This window comes from Lycium barbarum, chromosome 2 (assembly GCF_019175385.1).
Source record: "Lycium barbarum isolate Lr01 chromosome 2, ASM1917538v2, whole genome shotgun sequence".
Lineage (NCBI taxonomy): Eukaryota > Viridiplantae > Streptophyta > Magnoliopsida > Solanales > Solanaceae > Lycium > Lycium barbarum.
The window spans coordinates 144,048,108-144,060,308 of record NC_083338.1 but is presented as its reverse complement, the minus strand read 5'-3'; the positions used below and the strand labels follow the sequence as shown (position 1 = coordinate 144,060,308).

At 34.3% G+C, this 12,201-nt stretch overlaps 2 protein-coding genes across 3 annotated transcripts; one reads left to right on the top strand and one right to left on the bottom strand.

The window, feature by feature from the left end:
- Positions 1 to 341: 341 nt before the first annotated feature.
- LOC132627779 (uncharacterized) lies at positions 342 to 4,793 on the bottom strand. 2 transcript variants are annotated; one of them, XR_009577983.1, is made up of 14 exons: positions 4,542 to 4,793; positions 3,754 to 3,919; positions 3,546 to 3,626; positions 2,924 to 3,006; positions 2,710 to 2,825; positions 2,512 to 2,622; positions 2,222 to 2,331; positions 1,666 to 1,978; positions 1,502 to 1,579; positions 1,379 to 1,429; positions 1,202 to 1,288; positions 906 to 983; positions 588 to 728; positions 342 to 519 (listed from the first exon to the last, which is right to left on the bottom strand). XR_009577983.1 is itself a non-coding variant. In XM_060343355.1 (13 exons), exons 1-13 carry the CDS (start codon positions 4,549 to 4,551, stop codon positions 687 to 689), a joined length of 1,326 nt encoding a protein of 441 aa, XP_060199338.1. In that variant the 5' UTR covers positions 4,552 to 4,793; the 3' UTR covers positions 342 to 686. The 2 variants fall into 2 exon arrangements, 1 of the variants encoding a protein (XP_060199338.1); XM_060343355.1 differs by having other exon boundaries at positions 342 to 728.
- Positions 4,794 to 6,942: 2,149 nt separating this feature from the next.
- Positions 6,943 to 8,692, top strand: LOC132629083 (cyclin-D5-3-like). The gene is made up of 3 exons (XM_060344821.1): positions 6,943 to 8,121; positions 8,207 to 8,293; positions 8,387 to 8,692. Exons 1-3 carry the CDS (start codon positions 7,888 to 7,890, stop codon positions 8,690 to 8,692), a joined length of 627 nt encoding a protein of 208 aa, XP_060200804.1. The 5' UTR covers positions 6,943 to 7,887.
- Positions 8,693 to 12,201: the final 3,509 nt, after the last annotated feature.

The following is a 12,201-nucleotide window of genomic DNA, read 5'->3' as shown; positions in this document are numbered from 1 at the left end:
TTTTACCTTCTCCGCTCAAATGTCAAGTTAATACGGGCTAGACCCACCTATCATGCATTGCACTCTTACCGGTTACCACTAAAGTCATGAATGATCCTTGGAAAATGTCATCTTGGTCTCTTATTACAGTAGTGGACTGTGCAGGACATCCCCAGATGAGGCATCAAATCCTTCAAAAGTACACGCACAAGACTTTGCTATACGGACGCCTAAAACATTGTTATGACTTTGTAAGGGTTATACAGACAGTTGTACTAGACTTCACTAGCTTATGCAAAATAATTGTTGAGTAGTTAACGAAGACAAGATCAAACAAACAAAAGCTCAACGCTACAGCCGAATTTACTTCAAAAATTCAACAGTGGGAATAATACCACACACTGACTGAATCATCTATTAATACTATATTCCAATAGAAACATAAAATGCACAGAGAGGAGTGGCTGGCTTTACTTATGCACTACTGATGAACACCATCAGAGGCACCAAATCAAATATAATTATTACTTGATGAAAAAGAAGAATAAGTACTACTACCAAGTAGCAACCAACATGATCAAATAACTACCCTTTTTGTTTATCATTTGGTTCATTAAATCTGCGACTATGAATGAATAATTATGACACGAACGACAATTGTCCTTCAATGTTTAGGCTGACAACTGTGCGGCAGCAACTGCTGTTATTCAGAATTCATCACCACCTGTATAGTAGCCGACATTCTTGTCCTGAAAATAACACTCAGATTTAGTTGAAGAAACCTACAGCCCACAACTTCGATACAAGATCGACTAAGTGTGAGCTCTGATAAATAATTCTAAATGCTCAGGAAATTTAAAAAGTGGGGGATAAAAAGAGAGAGACGGGAATGTGACGGTGCGTGTTCACAAAGGAAAATAACTTGCCTGGGACAACATTCTTTGCTTGTTGATAAACTGAGTCCTGGCCTTGTTAAGGGCTGAATTTGGTGACTTGTACATTCTCTGCAATACAGAACATTATCCTAAATTAAATGCTTCCTCAAATTCGAACAGTAGGTTGTCTCTCAATAAACAAGGAAGAACGCTTCTTTTTTCCAAACTAAATCTGGAAGAAATACAGTTCTAGAGCAAAGTCGTATGCAATAGAATTTAAAATGAGCATTTCTTCCAGCATTAATAGTTAAAAGCTAAAAATGCTTTGTAGAAGCTGAGGAGCCAACCTTTTCAGTTCCAGATACACGTTGCTCAGAACCTGGGAGTTTCTTCTTTGGTGTGAAATCAAATACATCATGAAGAAACTCATTTTCCTGCATAATTTGGAGAGGAAACAGCTAAGTTACCACAGACTATATGATTCCAACAGCCCAAAAGCTTGATCTTTTGATTAGAAAACAAACCTGCATATGCTTCACGAATCCTCCTCCAAGGAAGTGCTTTAGGAAGTTTAACTGTTAAAAAATAATGATTTCAGCAAATATGCAGCCAGTTGGATTATAAAATTAAAAAGAAACAAGAGGTACCTGTATCAGTTGAGCCCAAGTAGTTGTGCTAAATGGTTCACCACCAATCTTGGTTGAGGACCCAGGACTATACCCATCCTGATGTAATAGTAAGAAAATTAAAAAATACAGCCAAAAGAAAAATGGAAGAGAATCTACTTGAGTCTTTGATTATACCGAATTACCTCAAGAAATTCCAGTATATCTCGAAATGTGTTTCTTTGGTTGTTGAGATCCTTCTTGGCTGATCCTTTACCTCCAGCCTCTGCCGAAAGGATTCTTACCTGGTTCAGGACTTTTGCCCTTAATCCCTGTATATGTAATAATTCCCTAGATTTGTTAGCTTCATCTGTGGTGGAGCTGTCACTAGATCCTTTAGATTCACCAGAAAACTTTTCCAAACTCCCGACTTCAAAAACTAAAGCAAGTGATTCGCCTGCTGCAATGCGCACAGATCGGTCTTCCTTGTCTAGAAGAGTTGAGAAGTAGGAGATTGACCTGCATCATGAGTAAATGGTTCAGCATCTCACACCAGTTCATAATTCTCACACATCTATGATTTACCTTGATCCTTTACTCTCTTATTTAATAGTTTTGTTTTGGGGGAGGAGGGGGTTTCGGGGTTTTTTTTTTTTTTTTTGGGTGGGGGGGGGGGGGGGGGTGAAGGAGGGAGTTTGGGGGGTTTTGTGGGGGGTGGGGGGAGGAGACGTTCAAAATGGGGATTTTTGGAGAGTTACTCACCCTTGCCAACTTTTTGGGTTAAGTGTCCATCCATCCATGGTAGTAAGGAGGAAAGACCAAGAAGATACAACTGCTGTTATCATTGCTGGTGAAGGTTTAGCAGTAGCCACCTGATCCATCAACCAAACACAATTTTGAACAAGTTATTAATCGTCTAAGCAAATACTAACTGATTTCATTGATAGGAATCAAGCGTTTTGGAATTAACTCGTTAGAGAACATCCATAGACAGTAATAAGATACTAAATAATAGATTCCAGAAAATGAAAAGATGATCATGAATAACATACATTAGGACCCAGTTTTGGATTAATGACTTGCCACATCAATTGCATCGACTTTTCTGTTTCCTCCGGTTCTTCGCCACCAACAAAGGTAATAATGGCCAAACACTCAAGTAGCTAAAACCACAAAAACCAAACAGCAGTCAGCTCCAAGCCTAACTAACGCTAATATTAAAAAGAACTTTTCGCCATCTTTGAACATACCGAGGATATTTTAGAATTATCAGACCGAGATTTAAGAGCGTCTGAGATAGGTGATACTGATTCTTCCAGGATCTCATGTGCTTTGTCCCCAGGGCCAGCAGTTAAAGCAAGAAGCCCTATCACCCAACAAAAAAAAAATACTAAATTTCTAAAACATTTGATCGAAGGACCGCGTTAAATGGATGGCAATTAAACAATAGCACAGAGGACTAACCAATAACATGAGATGCCAAAGCTATCTCCTTGGAGGAACCACGTTTAATGGAACTCAAACATTGTTGCAATAATGTAGCAAACCTGAAGGATAGAACATAAATGTGAGAAGCGCTCAACAAAATATGCACTTTCTAAGCCATAATTGAGTGAGCTACAAAAATCTAACTAAGCAATGGGAGGAGGATCTCCAAGTAGGTTTTTATAGCATTGCACAGATGATTATACAGAATTGTTGATTCTAAAAAAGTACTTTATTCTTGAAATAGCTAGCTGCCAATTCTACAAACTATACACCTATAACGTCTGGATAAACATGGTAGCCGGGAATGACTTTAATGCAATATATAAATGTTGTCACCGTGGCAGAAAGTTCTTGAAGATGTTTATCATTACCAGCTAAACCACTCAGACTATACACCTTTGACATCAGGACAACCATGGTAGCTGAACTGACTATAATGCAACCCATAATGGCAGAAATTTTTTACCAGTGAACAAAAGAAAAGTCAAAACTACGATATAAAATAGCACAAATTGATGAGCCGTAGAAGCATAACGAATTTACAATGCATTCACGATTCAGCATAATATAACTTCATCCAAGTAGGAAAATTGCTTACTTCTTTTCGACAAATTCATGCTGTATGTTGCTATTGAATGCTTCTATAATAGATGTCAAAGCCTTCTCTCTTGTTGAGCCCCTACAGCCAACAAACAAGTAGAAATATTAGTCACATTCTTCATCAGAAACAAAACCTCAAGCGGATGGAAACTTCAAAATTGAGTAATCATGTCTAGTCAAAACTCATGATTAAAGTATAATCAAACCTTTTCTCGTAAAGGGCGTCCACGCATTGATCAAGGACAGTCTCTTTATCAAACTGAACCTCCTCCAAACCAGACAACATCATATCCGACCGAGTAGTTGACGATGAACTCACGCTATCCGTGTCATCACTATCCAGCATAGCAGCATTCCTACGTTGTGAACTTCCTAAAAAACAAATCCATCGGCAAACACCTTAATTCCTAATTCCAGTTCCAATACAACTACAGAAATTCCCAAAATTGCCCACAAGCAACACACTTTACCCAGCCCCACCAAAATGTAGGGTTTCCTTAACCCATCAATATCCTATTGTTAGCAAAAAGATAACTATATACTAATATTTAAGTAACGAGTAGCAAAATGAACCCAAAGATCAATATTCATTTCAAACACAGAAACCCAATTCAATAAAGTTGATGTTTTTCCGGATAAACAAGCTTACTAACAGAAACCCAATTCGAAAAACTTTCCTTTTTTCACAATAAACAAGTTAAAGAACAAAAACCCAATTGAATAAAGTCTCCCTATTTTTACAATAAACAAACTAAAGAACATAAAACCCAATTCAATCTCATATAAACAAGTTAAAGAACAAAAACCCAATTCAATCTCACGATAAACACGTTAAAGAACAAAAACCCAATTCATTAAACTCTCTATTTTTCCACAATTATCAAGTAAAAGAACAAAAACCCAATTCAATTTCACAATAAACAAGTTAAAAAAAACAGCAACCCAATTCAAGAAAATTGATATATTTTCAGAATAAACAAGTAAAGAAACTTACTTCTACCCATGGTGACAGCTCCTCCAGGTAACAAAGGTTAGAAACAAATACAAGGTTGACTATGACGATCAAAAACAAAGATATCAAAAGGCAAAGCTGGCGTCCAACAAACACACAAATCAAACTTCTTTATTGAATCGACCAACAATGTATCCATAAAGTAGCTTTTGTAGAATTTTGGAAAGACAAAAAGGAGAAGATCTAGAGATATTCAACAAGATTACAAGGGCAACAAAAAACAGAAATATATGACGAGAAGAAGCCTCTTCTATTTATACAGATCTAATACTATGAGATATTCAGGGTGGGTGGCTGCGAATATTCGGGAATACGAGTATGACGTGGAGTAATCAGAGCCGTTTATTAGTCCAGTGGGTCCCATGAAATGGAAGCACGTGCTGAGTTTCGCTCCCTACGGAACTGACTGGCGTGTGTTTTTTGTTGGCGTGTTTCTCGAGTTGAGTGTGTTCTATTTTGTTACGAAATTACTTATTTTTGTGTGAACAAAATATTCTTTCCTTTTGCAAAAAAAATATTGGGCTAATTACAGCGCATCTAAAAGTAATTTTATTTAGCAAATATTATAAAATGAACTTTCCGTGTATTTGCCCTAATTTTCTTGTTAAATTTGTTTTTTTTTTTCTTCATCATGAGGGAGGTGCAAATATAATTGATTTTGCTTTTCTTAAAAAGTAAAATTTGAATCTCTTTCATACTTTGCTTTTTTTTTTTTTTGTTTTTTTTGAAGAAAATGATTTTAGACATCTATAATTTGAGGATCAATGCTTCTAACATCAACAATGTAGTTGTTAAAGGATCTTGTTTAGGGAGAAGAACTATTCTCTCGATAATTTTTTTGTTTGTTTTTCGTTCATGTTAGTAAATATGTAGGTCAATTGATCAAATTATACTAAATTATTATGGCTCATTTGCTTTATTGCACTTTAATATATACCTGGTTATTTCAATCACGACATTTTAAAGGTTCCTCATGGATTACATGATTTTTCCCGTCTTTTTGTGCCACAATTGACTATGTTTCTTTTTGAACTAAGGGTCTATCGAAAACAACATGTGTACCCTAAAAAAGTTGAGGTAAGGTCTGTGTAGACCCTACTCTCTCCAGACCCTACTTTGTGGTACACTGGGCTGTTGTTGTTGTTGTTTTTGTGCCAAAATTAATTAGGTGAAGTTCTAGCGGCAAAGCAAACATTGTTGCCTTAATGTGATTGTAAATACTTGATGACGATAACAAAAGTAGTGAAGGAAAAAATATAGGGCAGTATCAATATAAGAACAACGAATATTCGCTTTCCTTTTGCTAATATAGGTGAACCACAATTCACAAGGCACTTCTGATCAAGACTTTGTTCACTCTCTAGCTCTACTAATATTTCGAGCACTCATTATTTTTATTTGTTTTTATTGATTAAACTATCTAGAACCCTAATTAAATTGAGCCATAATTAGTTTTTAAGCCTAACCATGTTTATATCAGAGTGGATACTGACTAAAATAAGTTGGCGAACCAATTTATACCAAGTATTATCACCTAGTTTGCTTTATATCCAAGCCAAGCGTCCTACTAGAGTTTGAGGTCCATTCAAAAATGCAATTTATAACTCGTGATTGGAATACTTTTATAACTTGCAATAGGAAAAAGTACAAAATGTGACTTACGAGTTGCAATAATTGACATCTTTCGTATGTTCTTCTCATTGCTTTATCCTTAATTCGCCTTCTACAAATATGCTAGGCATATTTTCAGTGTTGCTTTAAGAATAACATCTTATTGAATTTGTCGAGCCAAAAGTACATATTTTGAGAAAATTTCTTGAAGGTTATTAATACTCTTTCTATCAATAAAACGTTTGTCATTTACTTTAACGAAACTCTTGCATAGAAAGATGAATTTCACATGTGCAAAATACTTTGGAGAAAAAGTTCAAGTTTACCAATATAATATTAGTTATGATTTAGAAAATTACCCTATATTATACTTCCGTCATAGTCAAAGGCAGTGATAAACTAGTGAATGGATAAAAAGAAAATGCTAGAATGCAACATTTACAACTTAGGGCAACAATTCATAGAAGTGCGCACACACATACAAAAATAAAACAAAACTATCTCACTAACACAATATTTTTTTTAACAACTGGGATTGACTTGACTCCCTTTTCATGAGTAGTTAGCTCTGTCATTGATCAAGGAAAAATATGAAACCTCATTGATCAAGGAAAAATATGAGACGAAATGCTAACGTCAAAGATATAAATGATCTTACGATATAACAAAAGATAAGTAAGAATATCTGTGAACAGAATGTTATTTAAAGTGATTTTTTTTAATGAACGTGCTAAAATCCTTAAAAATTGCTTAATGTAGACCTAAGATAATACTTAATAATTATAATAAAATTAACATAATTAAATTCATGAGAATTCAAATAATTCTTTTTGGATAATTTCTTCTCTTCTTCCATTTGTTTTTTCAAGCTTGTGAAGTTACACCTATTGCCAAATTCATATAAAGTTCCTGATAATGAAAGCAACATTCCTGGTGATGTTTGGATATATAATGAAAAAGCTTTTTTTAACTTAATGGTATAGCAAAACTCACCCCCCAATTTTTGTAAAAAAAAATAAAAAATACTCACCCCCTATTATACGAAGGCTAGAACAAACAATAACCACAAGAAACCCAGTATAATTTCACCTGTGGGGTCTGGGGAGGATAGTCTGTACGCAGACCTTCTTTACCTTGACAAAACCTATACTAGGCACCAATAAATAGATTTAAAAAAAAAAAAAAACAGAATTACACTGAAAGAACTGCACCAAACTCTAAAAGAGACAAAAAAGTAGCAGAAATTGCAAAAAAGTACCTCCAAATATGAATTCCTGCTAAATCCTTTTTTCCGTACAGTTCCTGTCAAATCTAACAGATAAAGTTGGTTAAAATTTTGATTGAGATCGAAAGTGTTTACTTTTGGGAAACTTAAAGGACTAAAACTGTTCAGAACATACTTTAAAGACTATTTTGAACTTACTCCTAACTAAGGGACCATTTTTGTCATTGTTTCCACTTTGTTATTGTATCTGTTGAATTCGCTCGAACTCTGCTTTTTTAAATCCCCTGCTATTGAAAATAAAACCTCCCCTCTCAAATATTAGAGAATAAATACTACACTACACAAAAGCTCCTACCCCTTAATTTCCTGCTTGTTACTTTCAAGATTTAGCAACTCATTTTTCTCTACTTAATTATCCCTCTTTACTGTTTTCCTTTGCTTATAAGAAAACACAAAATCGCAAGAAATAACTGATCAGACGAATTCAAAAAGATGGAAGAAGATTGGGGTGATATTTTTAATGGCCTTCAAGAAATTGACAGTGAACAAGAAATTCAAGAAACAGAAACAGATGTTGGAGAAGATACTGAATATTTCGTCGACCAAATGCTTAAAAAAGAAACAAAAATTACCATTGCTGGGCTCGACAACACTGTTTCTTCAAGAATTATCCGCCATGCCTGGCTTCTAGAAGCTCGCCATATTGCAATCGACAACATTGTTAGAGTAATTCATCAATCTTGAAGTTTTTTTCATTTTTATGGATTTAAATATGAAAGTATTAATTATTTTACATTCTTGATATATGCAGACAGGAGGAAAATTTGCGTTCAGAAAAATCACAGCATACACAGCAGTGATTTATGTTGACAGGTTTTTTTCAATAATGCCAGTACAAGTACGTATTGATTATTACTAATTTCTTAAATTTTGAGTACTATTTAGAAGCGGGGTTATAATATCTTTTTTTTTTTTTTAAATCTTGTTGTAGAGTGAAAGAATCTGGATAGCAAAGTTACTGTCAACGGCATGTTTACATTTGGCTGCTGATAAATGGGAGGATTTTGAAGTATACTTACCAGAATATGCGGAATTTACCAATTTGGATACGAGAACCATAATCAATATGAAGGAATTTGTTGTTAAAGAATTTGGAGGGACAAAGACTTGTGTTACTCCTATACGTTTTGTCAAATATTTCATATCAAAATTCTGCAAAGATGATTCAAGAATAGAGTACGCCAAAATCAAAACTGTGGAAGTCATCATGAGTACACTTGGAGGTAATTACTACTAATTTGTTTTTGTGATCATCAGTTAATAGGAATAAGTAAAATCCATGTCTTCACGTTTTGAATATTGTTAAAGAAATGGAGATTAAGCCTGATTCTATAAGCCGGAAACATGTATGTCAAAACGGCTAAAATCAATAAATGAACCATAACTCAATCGCCTAAAGTTTGATTTGATCAAAATGAATTGAGTTAAGTTGGTTCAAATAAGTGGCATGATACAACTTGTTCAACATGTTTTATTTTACTTTTTGAATCTTTCAAATTCACATAATTTTCAATTTCCAAATTTTATGTGTATGTTGTGTTTGTGTTGTATTTTAACCCTTGGGCTACACTATTTTGATATGATAATTTGATGGGTCATTTTGAGTTCAACTTGTTGGATCAAATAAATAAATGGGTCATGACCTAACCTGTTTAAACTTGGACGGGTTACTATAAATGAGTTGATTTAATATCCCATTTTCTAAACCAATATGCATGACACTCTAACCAACTATTTATTCATTGAAACAGATGTGAGATTAATGAGTCTGAAACCATTTATAGTAACAGCAGCAGCAACATTATTGGTGTCAAATCCAATTAGATTAACCGGGGGACAGATAGAGCTTGAGATTAATGCCTTGCCTCCAATTTGGATTATTCCACTTGTGAGTATCCTTTTTAATTCAATCTTTTCTTAAATGTTCTAATTAAGTCATATACTAATCTGTTGAATTGAATCTGCAGGATGAGATGTGTTCTTGCTATAATCGTTTGCTAGAGACCAACATGCACAGACTCGACATAAACTGATCTTCAGTATTTTTTAGCAAGAATTTTTTCAGGAAATGTTAGTGTGATATGCAGATTGTAATTAGCTGCCTTTTATTTTGCATACAAACAGAAATATTGTTGGAGAAGAATAGCGGCAGCTGTTATGAAATACTAAGTAGGAGTAGTTATCACTCTGCTCTTCCTCTAAAAGGTTCTAATTTTTCTATGCTTTGTTAGTATATGCATCTTCCTGAAATAAATATGTGTTTCACTTTCACCATCATTTAACTCATCATTGATATTAATTTTTTATGAGATAAAAAAATCAAAATTGGCAAGCAGAAGCTTCTTAGAGTAACCCAATGTGATTGGACATTTAGATTTGTTTGAAGTGTTTGTGGGCTTGTGGCATTGCCTTTTGCTTTAATGCATTGTTTTTTTTTTCTTGTAAAATACTTTGGGAAGTCTGGCCATGATTTCACTTGTACATGTGATATAATTTTTTGAAGGTTGAAGCCATGAAGTTTTAGGTGTAGAATTTGAATTTCAAGTTAAATACTTTTTTCGCTGAGATAGAGTGTGTGTGTATGTGTTTTTGTTTTGGAAATAGTGGTTTGAAAATGTATTCTAAGTGAAAATTTTCATGTTTTCAACCTGTAGACATCATTTTCCTTCCGAACTTGGCACGAAAACTCAGTTTAGCAATTAAACTTTATGAGCGTTTAAATACCCCCTAAAGAACTTTCATCTTAATTAAATACAACCTCAAATGCTGACGTGGCAAAAAAAAATTAAGAGAGTGAAGAATACAAAAAGGTGAACCCGCTGATATTATATATATCTATATATAATATACAATTAAAAAATAAAATAAAAATAACAACCCCCGCCCCAACCCAATCTTCCCCATTTTTTCAACCTCCTCCTTCACAATCCCCGATCCCCCTCTCTCGTTGCCACGCCCGACGCCGTCACCCCACCTGAAAACAACCACCACATCATTGATCCACCGTCTGACCACCCCCTAAAACCCAATCGTCACCGTGACCCACCACCACCTTCACCCACTGATCTCCATCACACCACCACTGCACCGCTACCATCGCCCATTAACCCCGACCAACAAACCACCATCTCCTTCACCCCAAAACCAACCCATCTCCACCCTTAAGCCACCTCGTCACCACCCATCTTCACAACACCATCATTACCATCAATTCGGCTTTAAAAAAAAACTCCCTCCCACCATCCTTGCCTCCCTCTACTGAGTTTCTAAACCCCAATTTCTCCAAGTTTTTATTCAATACCCGTACGGTTCCATCCTAATTCTCTTAATGCTTTTCCTTCTTTTTTTTTTCTGTTGAAAATGGATTATTATCTTTGACAATTGGAACTGTAAAATATTGATTATATAAGTTATTTGGTTGATGGGTTTTTCTTCAGTTGAGTAATGAAGAAATTGCAATGTTCAATAATGAAGAAATTGCACGAATTTCCCTTCAAATGACTGGTGTGTGGCGAAAAGGGGGGGGGGGGGGGTGGGGTGTTGAAGAAGAAAGGGTGGTGGGTGGGTGCAGGTGGGTGGAAGTTAATGTTGGAAAAAATGTGATTTATGAATTTTAATAATTGATTAGGAATTAATTAACGTGAAAATATGATTAATAAAGAATTTTTTTGACAAAGATGGAATTTTTCAGTTGGGTTGATTTAAGGAGGCGATGGTTATGGCTGCGGCGGCGGTGGTGGTTGCTATAAGTGTGGTGAGGATGAGGAGAAAGAAGAAGAAAGAGAAAAAATAATAAAAGAAAAATAAAAAATGAAGGGTTAGTAATTTTTTACATGGCAATTACATGGCAACGATATGGCAATGACGTGGCGCGAGTGTACTACACCTCACATTGTGAGAGTGGTCTTATTTTTTTTAGGGTGAAAAATAATTGAAACATATGTTCTTTAGGGGGTAAATAATTAGAAGTTAAGTTTAATTGTTAAACTGAGTTTTCGTGTCAAGTTCGGGGGGAAAATGATATCTTTTCTCTTTTACTTATACCAAGAGCATACACCAAATTAATAAATGAATGAACATATGTCTTTTAGGTAAGTTTTATCATTTAACAATAATTAATTGATATGTGATCTTATATCAAATATACTCTTATTTAATAAATAATTTGAACAAAATTTCTAAAAAGTGTTTCAATTTCTTTTATATTTTCCAATTAGTAGATTAGAGTACTTTAGTCTTTAAGTAATTTTCTTAATAATATGCCAAAACATCGTTACTTATTTTGGACCAAAGAGAATACTTAATAACTATAATAAATTGACATGATTAAATACAAGATAATTCATATAATTCTTTTTCGGGATCATTTCTCTCTTTTTCCTATGAAAGTACCTATTGCAAAAATCATACAAAGTTCTTGATAATGAAAGCATTATTGTATTTGGTGATGTTTGGAAATGAGATGAAAAAAATTTATATTTGATATATATATATCATTTAATCATAATTAACTAAGTTATAATAACAGTATAGCCAAACCCACCCCCTATTTTATTAAAAGCTCAACAAATTTAAATAAAGGAATGCTTTCCCAAACCGTTAAAGGAAAAGAGGGAGGTACGGTGGGGAAGGAAAACACTCCGCAAAACTCTTTTGTTGATACACACAACAACCTATTCCTCTTTATGACATGATTTATTGTATATCTAAAAAAAAAAAAAATTCCATCCTTGTGTACTTCACATC